We start from the raw sequence: 23,438 nt of genomic DNA on the forward strand, positions 1-23,438 counted from the left end.
ATCATTTTACCAGTCACTCAGGTTTACCTACCCTTCTCTATACAGAAGATACGGGTGAGTGAATGAAAAGGGCTTTGTACCTACAGGCAGAGAGTGCCCTGGCATCTACATGCCACTACTTGCTTCTATCGTTTTGTTTTATAAAGAAGAGTGAGGACACACTTTTTGGTATGACATAAAACTGACAACATTCCCTTCCCCATCATCATCAGGGTCTCCAGCTATCACTGAAATGCAAGCCTGGAACATTCATTACAGAGAAATGATTGCATTATTTGGCAAATCAAAGGTCAATAGCTCAAAGCAGAGAAATAAACTACAGAATCCCAGGGGCTTAGATTTTAGGAACAGCAGCAGATAAATGCAGTGCTTGAGTACATTAAGTTCTCCAGGACTGTGGTTTTGAAGACGTCCCTGAAAGGCACGTCTGCTTTGTTTGAATTTGCACAGAATCTGAAACAGTACAACATGCTTTTGATGCATCTCAGATGTCAACAGTCACAGTCTAGAGGGTTTTTTTATCTTCTTTTATTATTATTTATTTTTAAAATAATCTTGCTTTTTAAGGCACAAAGAAAAACACTTCCTACTAACAGGTCTGCAAAAGCTACTTGGAAGAAGCAATTCCTTTTAGATAGGCCTGAGCACTGGACAGAAAAAACAAAGATCAACAGCAGCTGCAAACAGTAGCCAAAAAAGAATAAAAAGGGTCATTCTGCATTTCAAATTTTGCAGACCTAATCAGCCAGTTTATTTCAGTAATTAAAAGGTAATCAGAGCACTCACCAACAAGGACTTCAACAGCAGCTAAAGAATCATCCTCCCAATCCATTTCTTCTTGTTTTTCCTCAGATCCTTCCTTCAGGTTAGATGTGACAGGATAGAATTGCTTCCATTCACCAATAAGTTTTTTTGTTGATGAATCAGAAAGCTTGAATGACTGCCCCGTGAGCGTGCCATTTAATCCAAAGGGACTCAGAATAACTACAAAGGCAAACAAAAATACATTGGAGACTGTGCCTTACCAAAATTCACTCTCCCCCACTGAAGGTGCTTTTATTTCAGCCACAGCACACAAACAACTTACCATTGTAAGTCAGAAAGCACCCTAACCACATTTTACTACGCTGCACAAGTTGTTGGTAGTAGGTACACAGTGTTAAATGTCTGTGTGCACTAAGAACCAAGATACCACAATAACAATTATAAACTAACCTATCTGAACAAGCAACAAGCAAGTTTTCATCTTGGCTGGCAAGAAGACCCTAAGACACAGGTGGGATAAAGAAACACTTTCAAACTCTGGCAGAGTTATGGTGCTTCCTCGTCCTTTCCTTCTGCTTGGTACAGTTACAACAACTATGTATATACAGGGAAGTATCTGTTTCATGTTTAGTCTTGTCCATATTAGGAAAGCACAGCTGCTGTTATATTGCATTCCAAAAAAAGCAAGTTGGGACACTGAGCATTAATAAACAAGGGCAGTGTGTGGTCATGCAGGAGAACTCATTTCTGTAGCCAACACAAGTGTGTCCAAGACAGGGAATGATCAAACAGCCCACTAACCAGACTCAGGCCCCATCACTCCTTTGTCTTCAAGAGCATAGCCTGCATCTGCTGGTGGAACCAAAGGAATTTACAGGAAGAGCCAAATCAGCAGGGGTAGGGGGAGTGAATAGATTAGGTATGTTGAGTCAGAAATGGAATTCTAAAAGAGGGGTTGATGAAGATATGTGGGGGTTATACAACAAAATATTTAAGTCAACAGTAGCACAGTACTTTGAAATTAAGTTTCTGTCATGAAGACAAATTACTTAGCTCCATGCCAAGAAATTAACATGGAAATCATCCACCTGGAGAAGAGCTGAGACACACCAAGTGGCTTCTGACCATGTCAAGGCAGGGGACATCTGGGGAGAATGGATAATCAATACAAAACAGGTAACAACTCTGCTCCCACTCTGAGGGTTTGTCAGAAGTCCTCACTCTGAGCAACTGAAGGATCAATTCATTTTAATACTGACTACTGCGTGGCAAACCCTACCTTGAAAAGGGCTGTTGGACTGCTGGGCAAGAGTGAGGTGTTCTTCACTGAGCAGGTACACAGGCTGGTGCTGACTGATTTCCACACTGGTGCAAACATTGCTGTCTCCATGTAAGAAGAAGGTGAATGAGCAGGACAAGTGCTCACTGGAGAAAGAAAGAAAAATAAAATTAAGTCTAGAACTTATTTTAAGTTGATGGCTTTCTCATTAGTTTGAAGGCATTTCCTCCCAAAATATTTATTCATAAAGTAACCAAATCTCTCTTCTCTCTATGTAGCCAGAAAATCCTAAATACTTGTTCCCTTGGAGCATTTACAAAGTATTCTAGCAATAGAATCACAGAATCAATAAGGATCATCAAAGTCCAACCTGTCACCCAAGACCTCACAACTACTAAACCATGTAACCAAGTGCCATGTCCAATCCCCTCTTGAACACCTCCAGGGATGTTGACTCCACCACCTCCCTGGGCAGCACATTCCAATGTCTAACAACTCTCTCTGTGAAGAACAGAAACAACCCCAAAGTTCAATCACTTGGAAGACAACTGCACACAAAGCTATCAGTCTCTTTAGACTGACACTTTGTATCTCGAGGTGTGGAGGAAACAGAAAACACCTGGGGCTTTTTTTGCAAGGGAAAACAACTAACTTAATGCTTTTGTATTTTGCATATTTAATTAAAATGTTTCAGAACATATATTATTAATTATGTCACAACTAGGTTCTCCTGCAACAGATCCACTAAGCAGAATTTATATTTTAAGATTTATGTTTAGCATTAGCCAACGAATCACATATTTAAAAGCTCCAAGAAGAACAACAACAGCTTTGAAAAGTGCTAGGTTTGGATTGTTTAATTTATCTTCATATTTCTGAAGCCTACAAACTAAAAATGAAATCCCACACCTACACACGAAAGGGAAGATATAATCAATTAAAAACAACCCCTCAAAGCTTAAAGCGCTGTTGAAGTCATTAAAGCAGTTATCAATGTTTAATATCAGATAGGTCACTGATTGCCAAACCCCTCTGGACTGAAGCTAAAAAAAAAAAAAAAAAAAATCAGTACAGGAAAAAGAAAAAAAAAATAAAATAAACACCCCCAAACAAACATATCTTCTTCCTACAGCTCCAAATTAAATGCTTTGTTCACAGTGCTGCACATAGTTACTCATTAGCAACTCCATGAAATCTCCTGCCTCCCAAGATCATGCTTCACAGACTTCCCCCATTTTTGCAGCTCTGCAGTTGCTGTTTTGTTACAAAAATATAGATAACCCTCTGCAAGTACAGCTATCAAAATATTTTATGGTGCATCCAAATCTCTTCAGTGGTTTATTTGGAATGTATTTTACCAACTGTAATTAAAGGGCAGGAACAGAGTGGGTAAAGGCAACAAATCCCAGGATGCTGCAGCAGCAGTACATCTTCATACTCAGTTCCAGCTGAAAAACCTTGGGGTTTTTGTCTTTTTAAAGAAGTTGTCCAGGCAGAGCAGTTTTCAGTTACATTAGCTACAAGTTATCTCAAGTGTCTGCCAGACTAATACACTCCCACAGGAAAAGAACAGATGTTTAAAAGCAAGAGGATGCTATTCACGTTGGACATGCAATTAGGTCCACCATCTCAGTAACAGAAGAATGAAAGCCAAGGAGAACCTTAAAAATACTTCATAAGCTACTGCACAGAAAACAATCCCTTTCTCTGGAAGGGGGGTAACATCGAGCACCTGCTCAGGCTCAGGGAAAAAACAAACAAGTCAAGGGAAAGAGTAAATTAAGTCAGACAAGATAGCAGACACTAAAGCTTTTTTCACAAGATCAAATGAAAAAGACACTCCATAAACTACTGTAGCCTAAGTCTGTATGAATGCAGCATCACTATTTCTCCCCAAAACAGAGCCCATCACCTAACACTCAGGATCACATGCATGCTCTCTGACCTCATGAAAGGCTTTCAGGGCTTAGTCTACAGCATGAGAGCACAAAGCAAGTTTTGCGTTCCTAAAGAAAATACAAAGAGAGCTCCAGGGCATGAAGAGCCGACAAACCCCAAGCATCTGAGTAACTCTATTAACATTCGACCTCCCCAGGTGCAGTTACTGGATACATCTTCAGTGTCACTTCCAAAAAGTTTCTTTCCTCCACCTGCAGGTAGATGGTGGGGCAGTAAATTATAAGGAAAAATGTTTCTGGAATAGGCACAGTTCATTCATTCTGTGAAAATGGAAGTGTTAGCTCGCTAAGGCTCACCCCCCAAAGAGTCAGAGAGCAGCCACCAGGGTTGTGACTGCAATGAGAAGTGTTAAATACATGGCTTTGTCTACCAGCAGATTTAAAATTAGGGACCTAAGACACTTCAAAGATGATAGAACCCACAAACCGTTTGAGGAAGAACAGGAAATGCAGCACATTTATTACAACAGTAACTTAAAGCAGGCCCTGAAGTGAGCTCAGTGAGGAACTTTCCAAGCGGCTGGCCCTGGCTGAAGCAGAGCAGTTTCCAAGGTGCATGGAGTTGGCAATGCTGATCTGCTGTTCAATTTGAATTGTGTTTTAGGAACAAAAAAACCCCACTATCTAGCAAATGAGTGAATTATCCCTATTCATTGACAACTACATAACACAATTGCTTCAGTAACCCAGCCCTGCACAGAACGCTCCCTGTGGATGAAATAATATTGCTCAGGAATTCAAATAAAGTTGTTCCCAAAATGCAGTGAAGATGCAGCCAAACATTTTGTTGATGATTTCAAGTTCAAGAGAAGTCACAAAGTGAGTAAACACCACTAAATTCCTATATGGAAATCTGATTAAACTTTAATCCTTACGCAAATAGTTGAAGACCGCTTTTCAATTTGATTTTTTTTTTTTTAATCATATTGGATGGTTTAAGGGGAAAGAGTGGAGAGTGTTCTTGGTTCCCAGTGACAAATAACAATTTAGAGGCTTAGAATAAGTGAGGCAAAGTTTAAAAATAAAAGCACATATTCTTTAAATACACTTTCAATGCAATTAAGCTATGCCTATTGTAAATACCACATTATTACACAAATAAAGGGCAGACAATTGTAGCATAATCTGATGGAATTCAAATAAACCAAGACAAAGGAGAAGCATCAGCATGATAACAGAAGCACTTCAATTCATTACACTGCAAAACCAGTCCTAAGAAGGCACAAGGAAAATTCAAGGTCATCATGCAAAAGCCAAATTTAAAAAACACACACCAAACCCCCACACAAAACCACACAAGCAGAAAACCCCCAAATTAGAATTCTTTTCTCCCTTTACTCAGCAGGGGAGAAGTTTCCAACAAAATACTCAAGTAAGAGAGTATCCATTGTTGTCACTGACATCATTCAAGCAGCTTTGGCATGCAAGCTGCCAGCACACTACTAGTCGGGCAGGGAGAACAGCTCTGCCATGGTACAATTCATCCTACACAAGCCAAACATGAGAAAAATTTATAACTAGAACTGGTGAAAGTTAAGTGTTTAAACAGAAAAGTGATGCACATGGCCTCAGGGTTTTTGTTTCAGTACTTCCAGAGGTGCAGGGGAAACATTTCATTCACCATAGGATAATATTATTTCATTGCAGAAATACACAGTAAAAACAAGTGCTGTCCTTAGAGTGAAGCTAAGGGTAACAAGATTCCCACACGGTGCACACAGTATCTCCTGCAAACACCAATCTTCTTTCAACTAAGTGTAACATGAAAAGCAAAGCTAACACTTTATACTCGAACATAGCATTACATATCCTCCTAGCTAGTCATGCTCAGCAACTGTCTCTTCACATTTCACGTAGTAATTCCTGTTATGTTACATTACAAAACTTTTTTTCACCTGTAATCACAAGGAAGACATGAAGAATCCTAGTTAAAATTAAAAACTAAAAACCACACTGACTCTTTCTTGCAGTAGAGTGGAGAAAAGAAGGAAGGAAAACAAAGACCAGAGCTTTAAGTTAGTGGATATCCCTATGCACACCATTTTATGGACTTAGCAAGAGACTCTAGAAACATGCCCCTTTTACATTTTGTTTTTTAATTAATATATGTGTAGATTCTCCGTTTCCTTAAGTTCCCCCAGACTGATGACTAATACATAATGTCTCAACCCCAGCTCAGGAGGAATACTCTCAAACCTTACCTTAATCTATTAAAAAAAAAAAAACCAAAAACAAAAAAACCTATCTATCACTTTGCCCACCTCTCCTATTCTTAATAACTCACCCCACAGACAAAAATCCTAATCAAGAAAAAAAAAAAATATTTAAAGGGGAAAAAAATTCATCTACTATCACTTTGGGCTAAATAGGCAAATTACCTCTACAATTCAGTCAAGGACACAATAACAGAAAGCAAGCTGGTGGTTTCCTGCCTAACACTGAGTTCATTCTAGGCTTTTATTTGCAGACATTTTAGTAGTTTAGAAGATCACTAGATAATTTGTGCAGAACATCTCATGACAGAAATATCAAAAACAAACACAAAAACACCCCACAAAACCCCCCAAACAAAACAAACAACCCCAAACTATACCTCAATGCTCACATCTTTTGTCCTGCATGCAGACAAAAACAGTGAAGTCCTTAAAATGCAGATGCAGCATAAAAATAGTAGATTGTCTTAAAGCTCGGATTCATATCCTTTTTTTTTTTAATAAAGAATTCTGAAAAAAACCCTTAATTCTCAAAAAAAACAAAAAAAAAATCTCATTTTCTTGCCTGACCCTGAATATAAAGTCATTACTCCATTAATATTTCTAATTAACTTCATTTCATTAAATCCTAATCATGGAACATAAATATCAATAATCCAGTTTCCAACTGATCTCTGAATACAAATTTGTCATCAGAATGAGCATTCTTTATCAATGTTCATCCGGGCACACCAGAATTCAGTCAGAATGAGCTCCAACACTGAAAGCAACTTCAACAATAAATTAAGAGACACCCCCCACACACACCCCCCTTTTGATTTAGTGCTATTTTAAGCAACCTTCAGCCCTCACCTGTGCTTCATTAAAATGCATTTGTAGAAAAGCCATTTTTTATATCATGCCCTGTGCTCCCTCTTCACTCTTATCATATGAAACAAAGATGGTTTAGTTTCAGGAAAAAAAAAAAAAAGATGGTGATTCTGTACGAGAAGAAACTGGAACTGATGTGGAGAACTTCAATCTAATTTCTATTTCTACTTTTGCAGGAGAAACTGAAGGATAGGAGGGGAAAAAAAACACACTAAAATTTACATATACATGAGGTTTCTACATCTCCATTAGCAAATCTCAAAATACCTCCTTGATAAAAAGGTAATTAGGTCTGGTTTTTTTCCTCCACATTAGTACTTACGTAGAGCTTCATATCTTCAAAGTGCTTCACAAACATTAGCTGCATTAGAACCTCACTAATCCACACTTCACTAGATTGCATACTTCAAATCAGCACCACACCAGGGCTGAAAGGCAAGGAGACTGCGACAGCAGAATCAACAAGGAAGTCTCCAACTAGTAAAACCTACAGCACATTTAACAGTAAATTCAAAAAGGCAGCCAAAAATTTCAGCTGAAATAGGATGGGTTTTTTCTGTTTGTTTGGAATGGGGTTGTGAGGGGTTTTGGTTTGATTTACTGTCTTATATTTTCCTAGATTGTCTTTGTGAATGACTTCTCAGTTGAATCAAGTGCTTCACCAAGTCAAAGCACTGCTAACGCTTCCAAAATATTTACCATATCCTTACCAACTATATACCTTCTCCTGCTATTTCCTACAGGAGGAAAATGGACACTACAAAGTAAAATCAGTGTCCCAGAGCTAATGGCTGTCACAATTAGGACACTATCATTTGCCTGTCAATGGGGTAGAACACACCTTGTTTAGGAGCACAAACATCAGCTACAGTTTTAAGTCTCTAATTAATATGCATCATTAATTCAGACTGATATAAAATATTTGCCAAAAATTGATACATGCTGGCCAGCACCCAAAACCCTTCAGGGCATTTTGACCAAGAATCAATATATCATGACTGGCTGACAACAATTAGCAGCAGCAGTAATAGTGCTGAGAGTTCCCAACTGATGCATCATAGTTGCCCAAATAGAAGCATCCCCAAACAGTTATTCTTCACTACAGACTATTTTGGTATGCTACTTAAATGAATTTAAAGTGTCCAAGAAGTTCTTTTAAAAAACTGACAGTTGGCTTCTACAGTAAATTCTTCAGCTGGAGAACACAGCCCGGTGTTAGAATTAAAGTAGTTATTTGGGAAATAAAAATTGAAATACAAACAAGGTTTTAAGGTCGCACACACACACACCAAGAAGCCCCAATACCCTTCATATTCAGTTACTTCATCACTGAGATTGGGGTTTTTTCCCCTTTTTCCTGTACCCAGGTTAAGAGACAGCCCTACAGCTATCAACATAGGACAGAAAACAAACATAGCTGCCAAAGAGTAAGATTGGAGGAATTAAATACCTGACCATACGCTCAACATGCACTACACCATCCTCTGTCCTACAACACATTACACCATAGGCTTTGTTCTTTGTCAGTCAACCTTCTGGGGCTTTTCATCATGGAGAAGAAAGAATGAAGCTGCCAAGCCACTTGAGGCTTTCTGAGCTAACAGAAGAAAAAGCAGAAGCAACTCCCTCAAGAGGACCCATCTACCACCTTTTCTTTTTAAGTGCTTGTTCAGCACAGTTCTTTGTGACTATATACATCTTCCAGCTACAGCCACAACATTGCTGTGCATTAATGAAGAGTGGTTTTCTATGCAGCCACCTTCACACCTATGCACTTCAACAGCCAGACTTCTTTTGAAACACAGCATCTTCAGTTTCCACTCACCATCCATAACCCTGAATTACAAACCTCCAAAAGATTAATTCAGACTAGAAAGGAGCAGGAAATTAAGTATGCATTTGATGTAATAAGCAAAATATTAAAGAAGTAAAATACTGAAATCAGATTGCTATATTAACACAGCACCAAAAATGATTGCAAGGAAAAACATTGGAGTTCTCTTAAGAAATTAAAAAGAAGAAAAAGAAAAACCACACAAACAAACAAAACCAGCCAAAAAATCTTTTTAAAAAAAAAAAAAAACTCACACACAAGGCAAACACGCAAATGGCTCCAACTATTGAATACTTCAGGAGCTTTCTTTGGGTTTGTTTTAATTATTTTGGAGGCCATTGTTTTGCTTTTTAAGCACTGAGGGCTGAGGGAAATAAGGGATAAGATAAATTAGTTTCTAATTCTCCAGGAAGAACATGTTATCATACATACTCATTACACTGCAGTACTACTTTTTATGATAAGAGTTTGAATCATCATTAATCAATTCACAAACATGCCTTTTTTGCCCTTGGCTACAAGTTCCCCTAACATCAGAGTTTGTATCAGCCCCATCACGAGATCTGCACTTCAAGCAGACACAGTGGCATTAACATCATTAATGGGAAAGCACAAAGAAATCTAAACAAACGCACATTTACATTTTCTAGCCAGTTACATATTCTGTATCTTAACATGAAGTAGTAAGATCTCAAAATACAGATGATTCTCTAGCTACTGACAAAAAGATGGAACTGCAGACATTCTTCCTAAGCATCTCTGAGTATCTCCCTATGGTCATGAAGGCAAACATAGCAGAAAGCTGATTTTGACAATAACACAAAGAAAAAAACATAGCTAATAGCAAAGTAGGAAAAAACCTTCCAGTTCAAAGCACATCATTAATGAGTACTGTCAAAAGGCTCTCCAAAATGTTTTTCACATAGCTGAGGATGTTTTGATTTTACTAAGACCTAAGAGTTAAAAATATTTATTTATTCTATAACCAAGTTATCTTCTCTAAAACAAATACAAGTGTAGCAAATTGCCTGTATTCCTGAGGAAGTCATATTCACCTTAAAGACTTCCACATTTTTCCATTAATGAGCTTAGCTTCATCCCAATAAAAACAAGGCTGAATAAAAAAAGACTACTAAAACTATAGCATGACATCCTACAAAGAAGCAAGCAATTTTTCAGAATGCAACTAGAGGTTTATATACACACATATATACATAAAAATTATCTCTCCAGATACAAATTGTGAGCAATATTACAAAGAGTTTGCTTGAAATCCAGTATTTCAGGCCTTAAATGAGACTAGTAAACCTGTCACCTTATATTTTAGCATCCCTTAATTATTGAGGATGCAAATCTCAATTATCTGAGCTTGAGCTTTCACACTACTGTGAAAAAAAAAAAATTAATCCAGAACACATTTGGGAAGCAGCTAACAGCAGACATTACTCTATCTCAGAAACAGTGGAACAGCTTTCAACTATTGCTCTTTCCTGCTTTGAAACATTTACAAACATCTTGTTAAGCCAGATTTTTCCAAAGTTCAGAATTTCAATGCATTATAAAAATGTTCATTTAACAAAACGTGAAGTATCTCTGTGGTGCATTTATCATCTTACTGTTCAGTGAACAAGAAGAGCATTGATTTATTGTCAAAAGCCAAAACCAAGCAGTCGTATCTTTTTTATTTTTTCCTGATGAACCAACTACCACTGCAACTTAAGCTAAATAGGAGAAAACTGCTTTGTGATGTAAAGTGCTAAATTTGCCTGCTTGTAGTCTCTGTAGCAACCCAATATTCCAAAGAGACAATCATGTGATCAATGCTCTCAGCTCCTGCTGTTTATCCTGCACTGTCCTACTTACAGCAGCTCTCAATTCCAGCTGTCTACAGCAAAAGGAAAAACATCACCTGCTCTCCTGCCGGTACATGATGCCAGAACAGCCTCATTAGAGCTGTTGCAAAAAAATGTTGACATTGTTTGATTTACAGATTAACATAGGGAAGAAATTTACACTGCAGAAAGAGTGTAACAGACTAAATAGCAAATATTCCAACAGCATTAAGGAAGAGCCCTGTAGATTCAGTTATGAAGGTTTCAAATAAATATATAGAAATAAACACGAAACCTGTGGCTACATCTTGATCTTATATGGTCAACTCTCTCAAGTAGAGGGTTTTAAGCTTTAGCACCCAGAAATCTCCTCATTCTGTTCCTTAATAATTCATAGCATCATTCTAAACGGATCAAGCAGCAAACTACCCCATTCCTATGGAAAGGGAACCCATGGGAAACAGGTAGCTGAATGGGAAAAAGGCTGAAATGTGGGCTCAGGACTGAAAGCAGAGCATTCCCTTTGTCCTAAGGACATTGAAGACCAAACAGACAACAGCTGATCTCATTCATGTTACATTATTAATATAAACATTTCTGAAGTAGACAGCAAGACCATTTCCATGGCCCAATTGAAAAGAAATAAAAACTTTAAAAAATCCCCACAACCAACCAAAAACCCCCCCCAAAAAAACACACACACAACACCACAAACAGCAGGACAAACAATACCACCAAAATACCATCCCCCTGCTGCAGTCATTGGCCATTCAGCAGCGCAGATCTGTCAGCAATCCCATCCACTGTGGCTACTTTTACCTCTTCCTCCCAATAGAGGGAGGAAAAACAAAGAAATTCACAAATATAATCAGCACACCTTCAAATCAAGATAAATACATGTGCAAAGGCTCAAGAAAACACCCCAAAAGTATATAGAATATTCTTCAGCACTCATATTCCATGAGGTCATATAGTTGTTACTTACATCAGGTAGATAAAATAGTATTTCTGTGGAAAAACAAAAGGACACTGAGCTGGCATTATAAAATCCCATGCTCAGACCAACATTAAACCTGTGCAGCAAGGTTCATTTTGTAAGCTATGATAAGCTTATCACTTACAATATTCTAACTGGATTTTTGGGTTTTGGGGTGTTCTGTTTGTTTGGGTTGTGTGGGGTTTTTTAATTTATTTTTTTGGTGGGTTTTGTTTTTTAAGTGAACTCTGAGACAGTTCTGGTTTGCCACTCACTGCAATTGGTTATATTATTTCCTATTTACAAGGGGAAGGGGAAAAAAAGTAAGCAACATACAAGTGACAGAGTAGCTTTTAGCATTCTAGATTTTCAGTTGTCTATCAGATCCTCCCACAAACTCAGGATTACTCAATTGTTTGCTTACTGGTATTTCAATTATGTTAAAGTTTAGCAAGTTGTACTTATTACCAAAACTTCAGGAGGCATCCTCCACATAAACACTTCATACTTTGGTTTCATTTCATTAAGAGTGTCAGATTAAATCCTCATTAAAGGAACTGTATCTAAAATAGTGCCTAATCGGACCAGTTTCCTAATCGTGCTTCTTCTGAGTATCTCCTACTATTTGTTCATCCAGCTGGGAAGAGGAAAATTCTCATCCAAAGGCTGTCATTTCAGCAGTCTAACCAGAAAAGGTAGATGGACAGCTGGGTGCATCCACCTCACACATTTAAGGGGTGGATTTTTGACTAATGCATACCTAACCTATTTCTGAACATGGCAATAACACCACAATAAGTTGGAAAGGAAAAAAGAGAAAGACCTTCCTATTTGTCAAACTTCGTAATTTAATATGCAGTCACTTAAACCACATTATTGAGCTTCTGTAACCTACCTTGCTTTAAGTGATTGAAAAAGGTTGTGACAAATATTGAGGTAATGATTTTTATTCCACCACCACCACCCCGTTTGGTCACAACTAAAACCATTAGTCAAACCCTTCTCTTTAATCTTTTATTCTACTGTTATTCTCCTGTTGATCCCCATCACCCACTCCTGAAAACTGAAAATCACCTACTTAAAAACAAGCAACAACAAAACCCCACCACACAGCTCAGGGAGTCAGTTACTCCATTCCTGCCCTAGCTATAAACAGAAGTGGAACTGGCATACTTGAAAACCTCAGACAGTTTCCTCAGGCACAGTAATCGTGACTTGTTCTCACAGATCAAATTTCACCAAATACATGACTGTCTCATTTTCTTAATGCTGGTTTTAGATTTGGGAGAAGCAAGTGGAGGGAGGGAAGAGCAGGTCATGGTTATTACCTTGCAGACTTGGTCACTATGCAGCATTGCAAACATCTCAGGTCTTTACTCTTTCCATAGCAAAATTTTAAAAGATATATTCAACAATAATTAGAGGTTTGTTTAACAAGTTTGTTTGTTTTAGGAGTTGCATCATAGAAGATAATTAAGCAGTGAACACTTTGTACTCATTCCTACTTTTTTGGTCATCTATTCATATGTCACAGTGGCACCAGTTTATGAATATTAAGGACTGTCCTTTGAAAATCAAAATGTATATACAACACAGTGATGAAAAGAAAGGGTTTGTGGTTTGTTGTTTTATTGGGGGGGGGGTTGCTGGTTTGCTTGTAGGAGGGAGTGTTTGGGTTTTGGGGGATTTTTTCCCCCTTTTATTGTTTTGTTTGGGTTTTTGTTGTTTGCTTTAGGGTTTTTGTTTGTTTGTGGTTGCTTTGTTGTTGTTTTGTTTCATTTAGGTTTTTTAATATATCCTTACACAAGAAAGTAAAACAGAGCAACAGACAGGAAGCCTTGGCTGCCTAAGGATCTCTCATCACAGCCCAAACACTTACTAGAAATCATAGCCTTAGTTCTGTTGTAGTGCCACATACATAGGAAAAGCACAACATGAGGGACTTTTATTGTTGGGAGACCAGAAAAAAGAAAATCACACATTCTGGAACCACATGCTTTCAAAGAGAATCCAGAAAAATCCAGACAGGATCAGCTTCACATGAAAGCAACAGCTCTATCTGCACGTCCTTCCAAGAGAAAGAAACAGAAAAAGTGGGACTAAAGCTCCTGCGCATCGCTCAACCTTAGCTCCAAAGAGCACACATTACATGACCTCCATCACCAAGAGCTCTGACTACTCAGTCTCTAATCAAAGTCTTTCAAACTAACAACTGCCAGCAAGAACAACAACCTTATCAAAATCTGAAGCTGTAACACACACAAGAAGTCTGTAGAGCAGCCTGTCAAGCCCCAAAGTGCAGGGCAGTGTAAACTATGATCTGATGCAGACTTCATAGCCCTGGTACACTCAGTACCTCTAAATTATATAGGCATGGGAATTCTGCACTCGAGGTTTCTGGATGTTAATGCAAAGAACAATCCCAAAGAAAGCAAAGAAGGAGACAACATGGGATGGAAGTAGGCACTAAAGATACCAGTGAAGGGATCTGAAATGGAGCAAGACACCACCAGAGGTGGGGGCAAAACCTTCCTGGTTTTAGGTATGCATAGTTTCTTCCCGTACTCGTCCCATTAATCGATGTTTCCTAAGAAGGAAAGTATGAATACAAATACACCAATACCATCACAGGTGACCTTTTTCTTCCTTAAGAATGAGATATACAAGCAATACACAGAAGGAATTACAACCTTCCTGAACAGAAAGGTTTTATTCCCTGACAGATCACAGTATATAGAGGGTGTAAGGGACCTCAAGAGATCATCAGGTCCCACCCCCCTGCCAGAGCAGGATCACTTAGGATAGTCTGCACAGGAATGCATCCAGGTGGGGTTTGAAAATCTCCAGAGAAGAATATTCCACAACCCTCCTGGGGGGAGTCTGTTCCAGTGCTCCATCACCCTCACTGTAAAGAAGTTTCTCCTCATGTTGAGGTGAAATCTTCTATGTTCTAGTTTGAACCCATTGTTCCTTGGCTTATCACTGTGAACCACCGAAAAGAGCCTGGCCCCCTCCAGATGCAGTAGCTGCCATATTCATCTGTGGATTCTTCTGTAAAGCAGCAGCAGCACTTGTTGGGTGCTATGTAAATTTCTAACAGAAAAAGAAACACAAAGTCTTCTGAAAGAGACTCTATTCCTCCTACATCAAGAAGCTGGTATGACATGCTAATCTCAAAAGCTAGTATATTCTGAGATTAGCATTATGAATGTTACTATTATATTACTTGAAAAATGGTGAAAATGCCCAAAAGAGGAAAATAGACCTTCAAAAATGTTCTGATTCTTAAGCTAGGTGCATCCAGAAGAATAGCTCTGGGGAAGGGCTGTGGGTGGCTTAAGTCAGCCACACTTAAAAAAATGTAAACATAGTAGAGGTCTTGCTGATTAAATTGATCCTAAGGAAGGAAAAATCTGCAGAAGTTGTATTGAGGTTTAGTTTCTGTTAATTCTGGACCTGTTGTCTAGTAAGGAATGTATTAGCCCCTCAGGTACAACGTTCAGAGTATTTTCTAGGTGGGCTGCAAATCCTTTTACACTGAGTTTGCAGCAGTGTTACACTTAACATTTGGCAAGACAGAAATGCCCTTTTTGACTAGAAGAGTATTCCAATTTATATAAGAGAACAAAATCCACTCAAAGGGTTCCAGTTGACATCTCCTCAATCACACAGTGACACATTTTATCTCCACAGGAGGTATCAGAAAGCACCTATTTCAGTCATTTGGATTTCTCCCACAGCAAGATGCTGGGAGCAGCAGAGGCCTGAACTGACACCTCTGAACAGCCTAACTTTGCAGAGAGTACAGATCACCCAAATTCTAGATATTCCTAGAAGGGATGAGCCAAATATGCCACGAGTATGCACATCTGTGAACCATTCCTCTCACTTCAGTTCATAAAAGCCAGTCCTCTGAGTATCACGTGGTATTGAGCTATCTGCTAGGAAACACTGAGACTTCTCTTCAATTAAATTGTCTTACACAGATCAGTCTAATCTTTCTACATATTTTTCCAGTAGTTCTGGGCAGTTTATGATGAAGTAGTTGTGTGGGTAAACGCACTATTCCTCCAGTTATTTTCATTAAGCATGCTGACCTTCTGACCATCTTAAAAATAAACAAATAAATAGATAAAAATCAGAATCTCCAAATTAAACAAACACTTACTTTGTTTTAAAAGCTTTCACCAGCTTTTCCAGCTGGTGCTTAGAGCTTTATAGAAACACTCTAAGAGATGCCATGCCATAACTAAAGCTAGTTTCAAATGGCAATTTGGAAAACCAGTTCTTCAGATGAAGAAAGCCCAGACCGTGCCAAGACAACATTTGTCTAAATAGTTAATAGTTTTGTTGCTATTGATTTATAGCAACAAAACACAGAAGAAATGAACGGACAAGGACACCCCAGAGTGGAAACATTGTCCTGACCAGGGTGGAGAAAGAGATGCCTAGAATTAAAGTTTATACATAAATTAAAAGCAGCAGTTCACAACTACTAATAGAAACACATACGAACATGTGCTTCTGCTTCTTTTGCTCCATAACAACTCTAATTTTCTTTCAAGTTTAAATTTACTGCAGAAGATGCCAACAATGGCCAACTCCACACCCAAAAAGCAAAGCCACTGATCTCAAAATTTCCTGCTTGCAGGATTTAATACATACATATATATATATACACGTATTAAAAAAAAAAAAAAAACGTACACACAAAACCCCACATCATCTAAGCTTTAAATTACTTTGGATTTTAAAAGCTGATTTGGGAACAGCGATTAAACTTGTTCCAGCTAACCTAGTTTTTATTCATTTCATTATTTATTGCTAGGCAACATAGACCATGTCAAACCATGTTATAACCATGAGAAGAAGTCCTTCCAATTGAGATAAAAAAAAAAAAAAAAAAAACTCTCCACTCACCCTCCTCCCCCCTAACGTGGGGGCCACATGTATTCTTATAGCACCAGTGGTCCCAGACATTACAAACTCTCTTCTCAGCATCTCCCATAAGACGCAATTTATCCAAATCTCACGTGGTGCCTGTAAATAGCAATCTAGATCCTGCCTGCTCAAAGAATGAGTCTAACCATTAACAGTCAGAATCAGGTAAGTCCAAAGAGCAGGTATCTCTTTAACACTGTTATCCTTTTCTTCCATGCTTAGAAGACTCCAGCTTCTTTACTAGCATCCCTATTATCTGTGGTCTGTATATGAATACCAGTACTGCAAAAGGTTGCCTACTGCTTTTAATATTACTTCCTTTCATCATAAGGAAGTTTTGAGGAACTCCAAGAAAAAAGAAAAACAAGATCCAGGTTCCCAAACAAACCATACAGAGAGTGCTCTTAAGTAAATGCTTCCTCTAGCACAAAGCTTAAATAAACACTGTAACTTCTTTAACAAAATAAAACATGCTACCTTTTGTTTATAGGTTTTTCATCTTTCTCGTAAGGCTTCACAAACCACTTCCCAATGCGTACAAAATTCCGGTTCATTAAGCACCTCTCCAAAAGGTTGTGAACAGCTTTGAAAAGCAGAGTGCGACATTCATAAGAGAGTCCGTTCTCCCAAACACCATCTTCCTCTTCTGCAAGGCAAAGGGAAAAAAATAAATTAGCATTGAATTCCATCCTGTTGTTTCATGCACATAGCACAATATCCTTTCCTCTCCAGCAAGCTTTTAAGACAACCACCACACAACGTGAAACCAAAAAAGCCTGCAACATGCAGATAATGACTTCAGTCACTTTATAATAGTGTAACTGCTAAAAGTAATCAGCTATAAAAATATCTTGTCTCCAAAAAGAACAACAGCTATTTGTGCTCAAAAAGAAACCACAAGCACCAGTACATTATGTATTTAAGCCTGTAAGATCACTGTACACTGCTCTGGCTGGAAGGTGGCTCATGGCATGGGTAGGCTTAATTGGTTATCCTTAAGTTAGCTGACAATTATGCTTCAAAATAAATTGCCCCAAGCCAAACTAATGTCTTGAGATAGCACTGAGATAGGAGAGCTGGGCACAAATATCATTGACCAACCGACCCTTAATATTCAAAAATTTGTAAGAGGAGGGGAAAGAAAATATCCAGATTCAGAAAACCAATAACGGCAACCTGAATCACCCCAGAAGGCTCTCACAACTGCATTTTTTTCCTTTTTTAATTTGAAACAAGAAAGTAAGTTATTTCTGCAGGCTAGTCCTGCTTTCTGATCTACACATAGAGCAGAAGGGAAAAAAACCAAGCAAAAATACAAAGCCCAGTTCAGACTGGAATTCTGAAGTGAAACACTGAGATCTTATGTGCCCCACAAATCAAACACAATCATGGAATCCAACTTACACAAGCCAAGCTGGTTTGCCAAATTGGAAAGCAAGGTTCATTACAAGAAGCTGTAATCTCTTCAATCACTCTGGCTCATAATCAGTGTTTGAACACAGTTTATGGGCTCTAGAAGTATATGCAGTGGTCCAAAAGAATTAGAATGGCATTACAATTACATTACACAGGTAAAATGAGGGGCATTGGAAAGTTCCTGTACCAGCTCCCAGTGCCTATGGGATATCATTCATTCCCAGCAACACACTAATATGGAGGATAATAGAGGAGAAAACTCAGGATCTTGTCCTTAAATTACTGGCAATCAGGTCTTATCTTCCTGCCTGCAATTCTTTGCATGTGGTGTTTCACACATATCCCTATGGATCTGCCACTGATTTCCTTGGACTAACTTAGCATGGTTATTCTTATAATGCCATTGCTTTTATACTCCAGGCAGCAGCAGAGTCTAGAACACTGTCTGACATAGATAAGGAGACATTTTTACCTCAGTCTCTGGACAGTCACCGAATAATTTAGGTTGAAAGGGACCTGTGGAGGCCATCTGCTCCAACATTCCCCCTCCCATCAGAGTTCAGCATTAGGACAGGTTGCCCTTCTCTGACTGCCCCTCATGCTTTCTTTGCACACCTCCAGGAAGCGAGGCTTGGCTTCAGGTTTAGTTCCATACAACAAGTCTTACAACAAAGACCTGTCTGCTCACCTCTCCCGCACAGAGGATTTTGGTTCAAACAGCTTTCCACTCGTTGCTCAATGGTCAGAAAACCTCAGTAACGCAGCCAAGTCCTTGCATTTTAAATCCCCCTTTGAAATAAGCCCCTTCACCTTTATCTGGAAGCCACTTACAAGCTTAAAAGGTTGCAATAGTATTAACTAAAGTCTCAATATCCTTAAATTAGAGAACACGTAGAAAACCACACACCTAAAAGTTTTATTCAGAAAACAAACAAACAACTTAAAAACTTTTTGTTGTAATAATATGTGAGACAGAGAAAATAATTTCAAGATGCTACTGTAACCAGAATGTGGAGACCATATTTATATGTTGGTAGATTCCAGGACATTTCCACTCAAGATCAGTATTGTGAGTTAAAGAAAATTACTCCCAGGATCATCCTCTGAAGGACAAACCTGCCACATAATTTACAAATGAGAGGTGTGTAGTATTACATATGAATCATTACATGACATAATTTTCTGGGGAAAGACAAGGAAAGAGCAAGAAACTATATTTCCTAAATGACACCTCACCAGCAGTTTCCCACCAGCTAAAAGGCTGGGGTTTAAAAAACCGAAATGCTACAAGATAATACAGCCACTCACTAAAGAAACATCACCCAAGAAGCTTGTAACAAAAAGCAACAAAGGTCCAAAGTCAAAGGGTATAAAATGTTTGTGCCAAGAGGACACACTTTCCTCAGCTGGAGCTCTGTAGCCACACACACAGTTCAGCCCATGCAGCTCAACCAGTAGCAAACAAGCAGCTCAATAGAGCAAACATTAACTACAAAGTTTAATGATATTGGACTTTAACTGCATAATAAACTCCACACCATTTCAAAGGTTAAATAGTTGGGGTTTATATGGCTCTCATAATTTAAAAAAAGATCATTCTAAGACCATCCCCTGCATCAATTACCTATTAGAGGAAGAAATAGAAAGAGCCATTTCCAGCCTTTATGCCTAATTTTGTTTTGACATCTTAGTGTATTGAAGAGAAGAATGATGCCAAAATTGCAGTGTAATTCAAAGCTTAGATTTTGATGGTCACAGTGGGGACACAAAAGAGTTTCCACTTCTGAAGTCGCTACAGAGTGCCAGGTATTTCATGTAACATTAATAGGTGCGTCTACAACCAAGTTACAAACAGAAGCTTGCTTGCAAGAACTTGCAACAAGATTGCAATTCTAGCTGTCTTAGTTCACTGCTGAAACAGAGAGCTCTCAGCTAAGCATATTATTTGGGAAAAGTGTAAGGCATTAGATGGAAATTACAATTAAAACTCCAATATCTAAGAGGACACCATGTTGTAAGCATGCCTGCTGATCAGGAGGAATGTCTGGTACCAAAAATACGACCACCTGTTCACACTGAAGTGCATCTTACTACAGAAAGGGAAGGTTAAATAAGATGGCAGTTAAAGATATCCTCATTTCAGAACACTATTCAGATTCATAAACAAAAAGGCAGTAAGTCTTATGTGTTTTTTTTAAAACATACTTAGTCATTACCCCTTCTCCTTTTTTTTTTTTTTAAAGGGTGGTGGATGAAAGAAAATATGACATCTGCTCACATCTCCCAGCTATTTTTCTTCTTCATTCAAACTGTTGTTTTTCAAAGTGAGAAAAATCCTCCTACATAATAGAAATTGCACAAAGTAAACTACACTTTAAAAGAGAGGGAGAGGAAGGGCCACCTTTGTCTTCTAATCTTTCATAAACACAATAACTTCAGAAGTTCTGACAGTGATAACAAACCCAAATAAGTCGCTGACTCATTTTAAAAAGATATTAAGCCACAATTTCACCTCAGACAAGTGTTATCCACAAAAATGGCACCCTGAAGGTTACAAACATTTTATTTTTGATTGATTCTCTTAGCTGTCCAAACCACTCAGCTCCTCTGCAACATGTCAATCATTAAACAAAGTTATACACATATCATCCTACTCTAATGAATTTACTTTCCCCCCATATTATATCACATATTAGGCAGAAAGTTTTCTTTACATGAAGCTAAAAATTTACAGGAAATGAAGAATTAATGGAAACAATGGCCAGGAAAAAGCCATTTCCATACTACACATAAATAAACTTTTATCAGTTGACACCTCCTTGACACTACCACTATCCAATTTTAATGAAACAGCTGTAGGAGGCTATTTGCTTCCAGTATTTTTGTGTTCTACTTCACATTCTTCATATAGTTCACCTGAAACAATAAGTTCATTTTTACCTATCATACCCTTCTCTCTTCCTGGTGCTCTTGGGCAAACACCCTGTGAGCCTGGAGTTTGGAAGCATGACCAGAATATAAATGCCTTGCAATTTTTAGTGAATTCTGGAGAAAAAGCAGCATCTTTAAACCTTTTTCATTTAATTCAAGTCAGATGTTTTAAGCCGTATTTACTACCCACAGATCTTTAGCCAAATGTATTAATCAAGGATTGCTAACAAATATACAGATCCTTGCTTAATGTATGTTTTTTGCAAGAAAACAGATTTTTGATTTCTTAATCTGTACTGCAACAGATAAATACACAGTATTTAAAAAAAAAAAATCACATTTTTAAGAAGGCTTTTAAAGAGTGTGGGATTTTCCTTCTCCTCCTTTTTTCAACATATAGCTGGCCTCATCAGCAAAACACCAGTAAGCATTAATTCTTGGAAAGGCTCATTATGTTTACCATATGATTAAAAATATGTTCCTAATGCTCAATGAACCTCTAAAATAACCTCTGCAAATAAAAAAAAAAAAAAAAAAAAAAAAATCACAGTCAAGCCTCCACTTTGGACTCCAATTCCTCCTCAACCCAAATTACTCCAATTACATAGAGGAAAAATCCATTCCTTAGTATCATGACTGAAATGTGTCTTTTGGAAGTACTACTTACCTTCATCAGTTTCCCTTCTGTCATCATTTGACAGCATGCCAGTTATAGAAATAGACTGATGCTAAACTGATTTATACAATCAAACCTCCTATAGAAGCTTCAGATTACAAGGGAAGTATAATAAGCAAAGCAGTGTGAAATTGCTGCTGTGTACAATATTGTAATAACATGGCAGGAACACTTCAAGTAAAGTTTTCTATTTAAAAAGCAGATTTTTAAATTCAAATACTTGAAGATGAAATAAAATTGCTCAAAGCAAGAATTACCAAGTTAACCTGTGAAAAAGAATTTTGAGGGCCTATATCCCTTATGAAATAATTGACAAGCAATAGATTTTGGGTGGGAAAAGAAACTGAACACGATTTTTAAATACTAACTTTAGAACCCAAGTAAGACAACTGAAGTTTGCTTCTAGCAGAGTGGTATCTGAAAAGAGTCTAGATACCAGACTCCACATATCCAAATGAATTGGAAAAATCTCATCAGCTGAGAATGAAGCCAAAAGTCCAAATATTCAGCCCCATCACAGGTTAGTTTTTGTAGCACTAGCCTTTTACCAGCATTACAAATACAGGTTTTATGAGTGTTTTTCCAAGTATTAAATATTTAAGGTAAGATCTAAGTGTACAGCTACAGCTGTTAAGAAGGATAACAAGGTAACAGCTTTCCTTCGCTATTTCCTGGGTGTAAGTTTGGCTGGCCTGGGCTGCATGGCCACATGAAAAGAAAAGCTGAAAGACTTTCTAGCTGAATGTTCCAATATCCTCCTCCACACTGTCTCTGAGTAATTCCATATGCAGAAATATTTTACTTATATTGTTAAAATTTACCCTTAGTCCCCAGGGACTCATTGGTCTTATTTATAGAGGTATATTGTGCATGTGACATTGTACATACAACCAACATAAAATTATGCAAAATTCCTATTTTTCACCTTATTCCACAGATATTTCACATGTATTGGTCAAGAAAATGGGAAAAGGGGGGAAAAGTTAAACATCACCTTTGAGCTGGTGCCAGCACTGAGTCACAGAAGTTTTACAGATTGCTTCAGGAATTTTTGCATAATGCTTATCAGCAGTTTTGCTGAAGTGGACACATCTCTAAGGTGGAGAACTGAAGAAAGCATCACTGCACCACACAGCAAGAAACATTTGTAACACCTCCTTGCAACATACGCAGGAACTTTGTACCCACCACGGACAAGTCACTTAAACTCACTTCATCGACATTAGGTGCAAACCCTTGAAGAAAGCATCGCTTTTTTCTGTAGAATTTAAATGTTATTAGGAATAAATGGGAATAAAAACCCAAAATGCAAGCCACCAGATGAACTACTTTCAAAGTTCACTTTGCCAACTACTTGCATCTGGCAAGCTTTTAGCAGAACCCTCCATAACTGATAACTGGCTCCTACTCTGGTTTCCATCACATTAGAAGTAATGAGAGGCTCACTGCTGACATCAGCACAAACCAACCAATTCACAGATTTGTTTGGAGACAAGTATTTGATCTACAACACACATGTGCCAGAACTGCACAACACACACAGGTCTTCGCTGCCATGACTGTTGCTGCTTTTACAGAAACAGACAAGCACCAGTATAGATCTTTCTCCTTTCAAGCTCTCCTAGAAACCCAGCAAGAAGCCAAGAGGAGCATTATTTTTATACATTTACCCCTCACAGAAACATAAGGAAAACTGTTCAGCAAACAAAAACTGATTAACTTGATATATGACAGGTACAAAGAAAAC

General features: G+C 38.1%; 1 protein-coding gene across 1 annotated transcript in view; it reads right to left on the reverse strand.

Annotated features, from left to right (window-relative positions):
- The window catches only part of MED13 (mediator complex subunit 13), a 53,453-nt gene that overhangs the window by 24,175 nt on the left and 5,840 nt on the right, over nucleotides 1-23,438 (reverse strand). The window contains exons 3-5 of the mRNA XM_054394184.1: nucleotides 17,146-17,314; nucleotides 2,045-2,190; nucleotides 787-984 (exon numbers count right to left, since the gene is read on the reverse strand). Of these exons, the coding sequence (XP_054250159.1) occupies nucleotides 787-984; nucleotides 2,045-2,190; nucleotides 17,146-17,314 (513 nt within the window). The remainder of the gene's footprint in view (nucleotides 1-786; nucleotides 985-2,044; nucleotides 2,191-17,145; nucleotides 17,315-23,438) is intronic.

This window comes from Indicator indicator, chromosome 30 (genome assembly GCF_027791375.1).
Source record: "Indicator indicator isolate 239-I01 chromosome 30, UM_Iind_1.1, whole genome shotgun sequence".
In the NCBI taxonomy this organism is placed as follows: Eukaryota; Metazoa; Chordata; class Aves; order Piciformes; family Indicatoridae; genus Indicator; species Indicator indicator.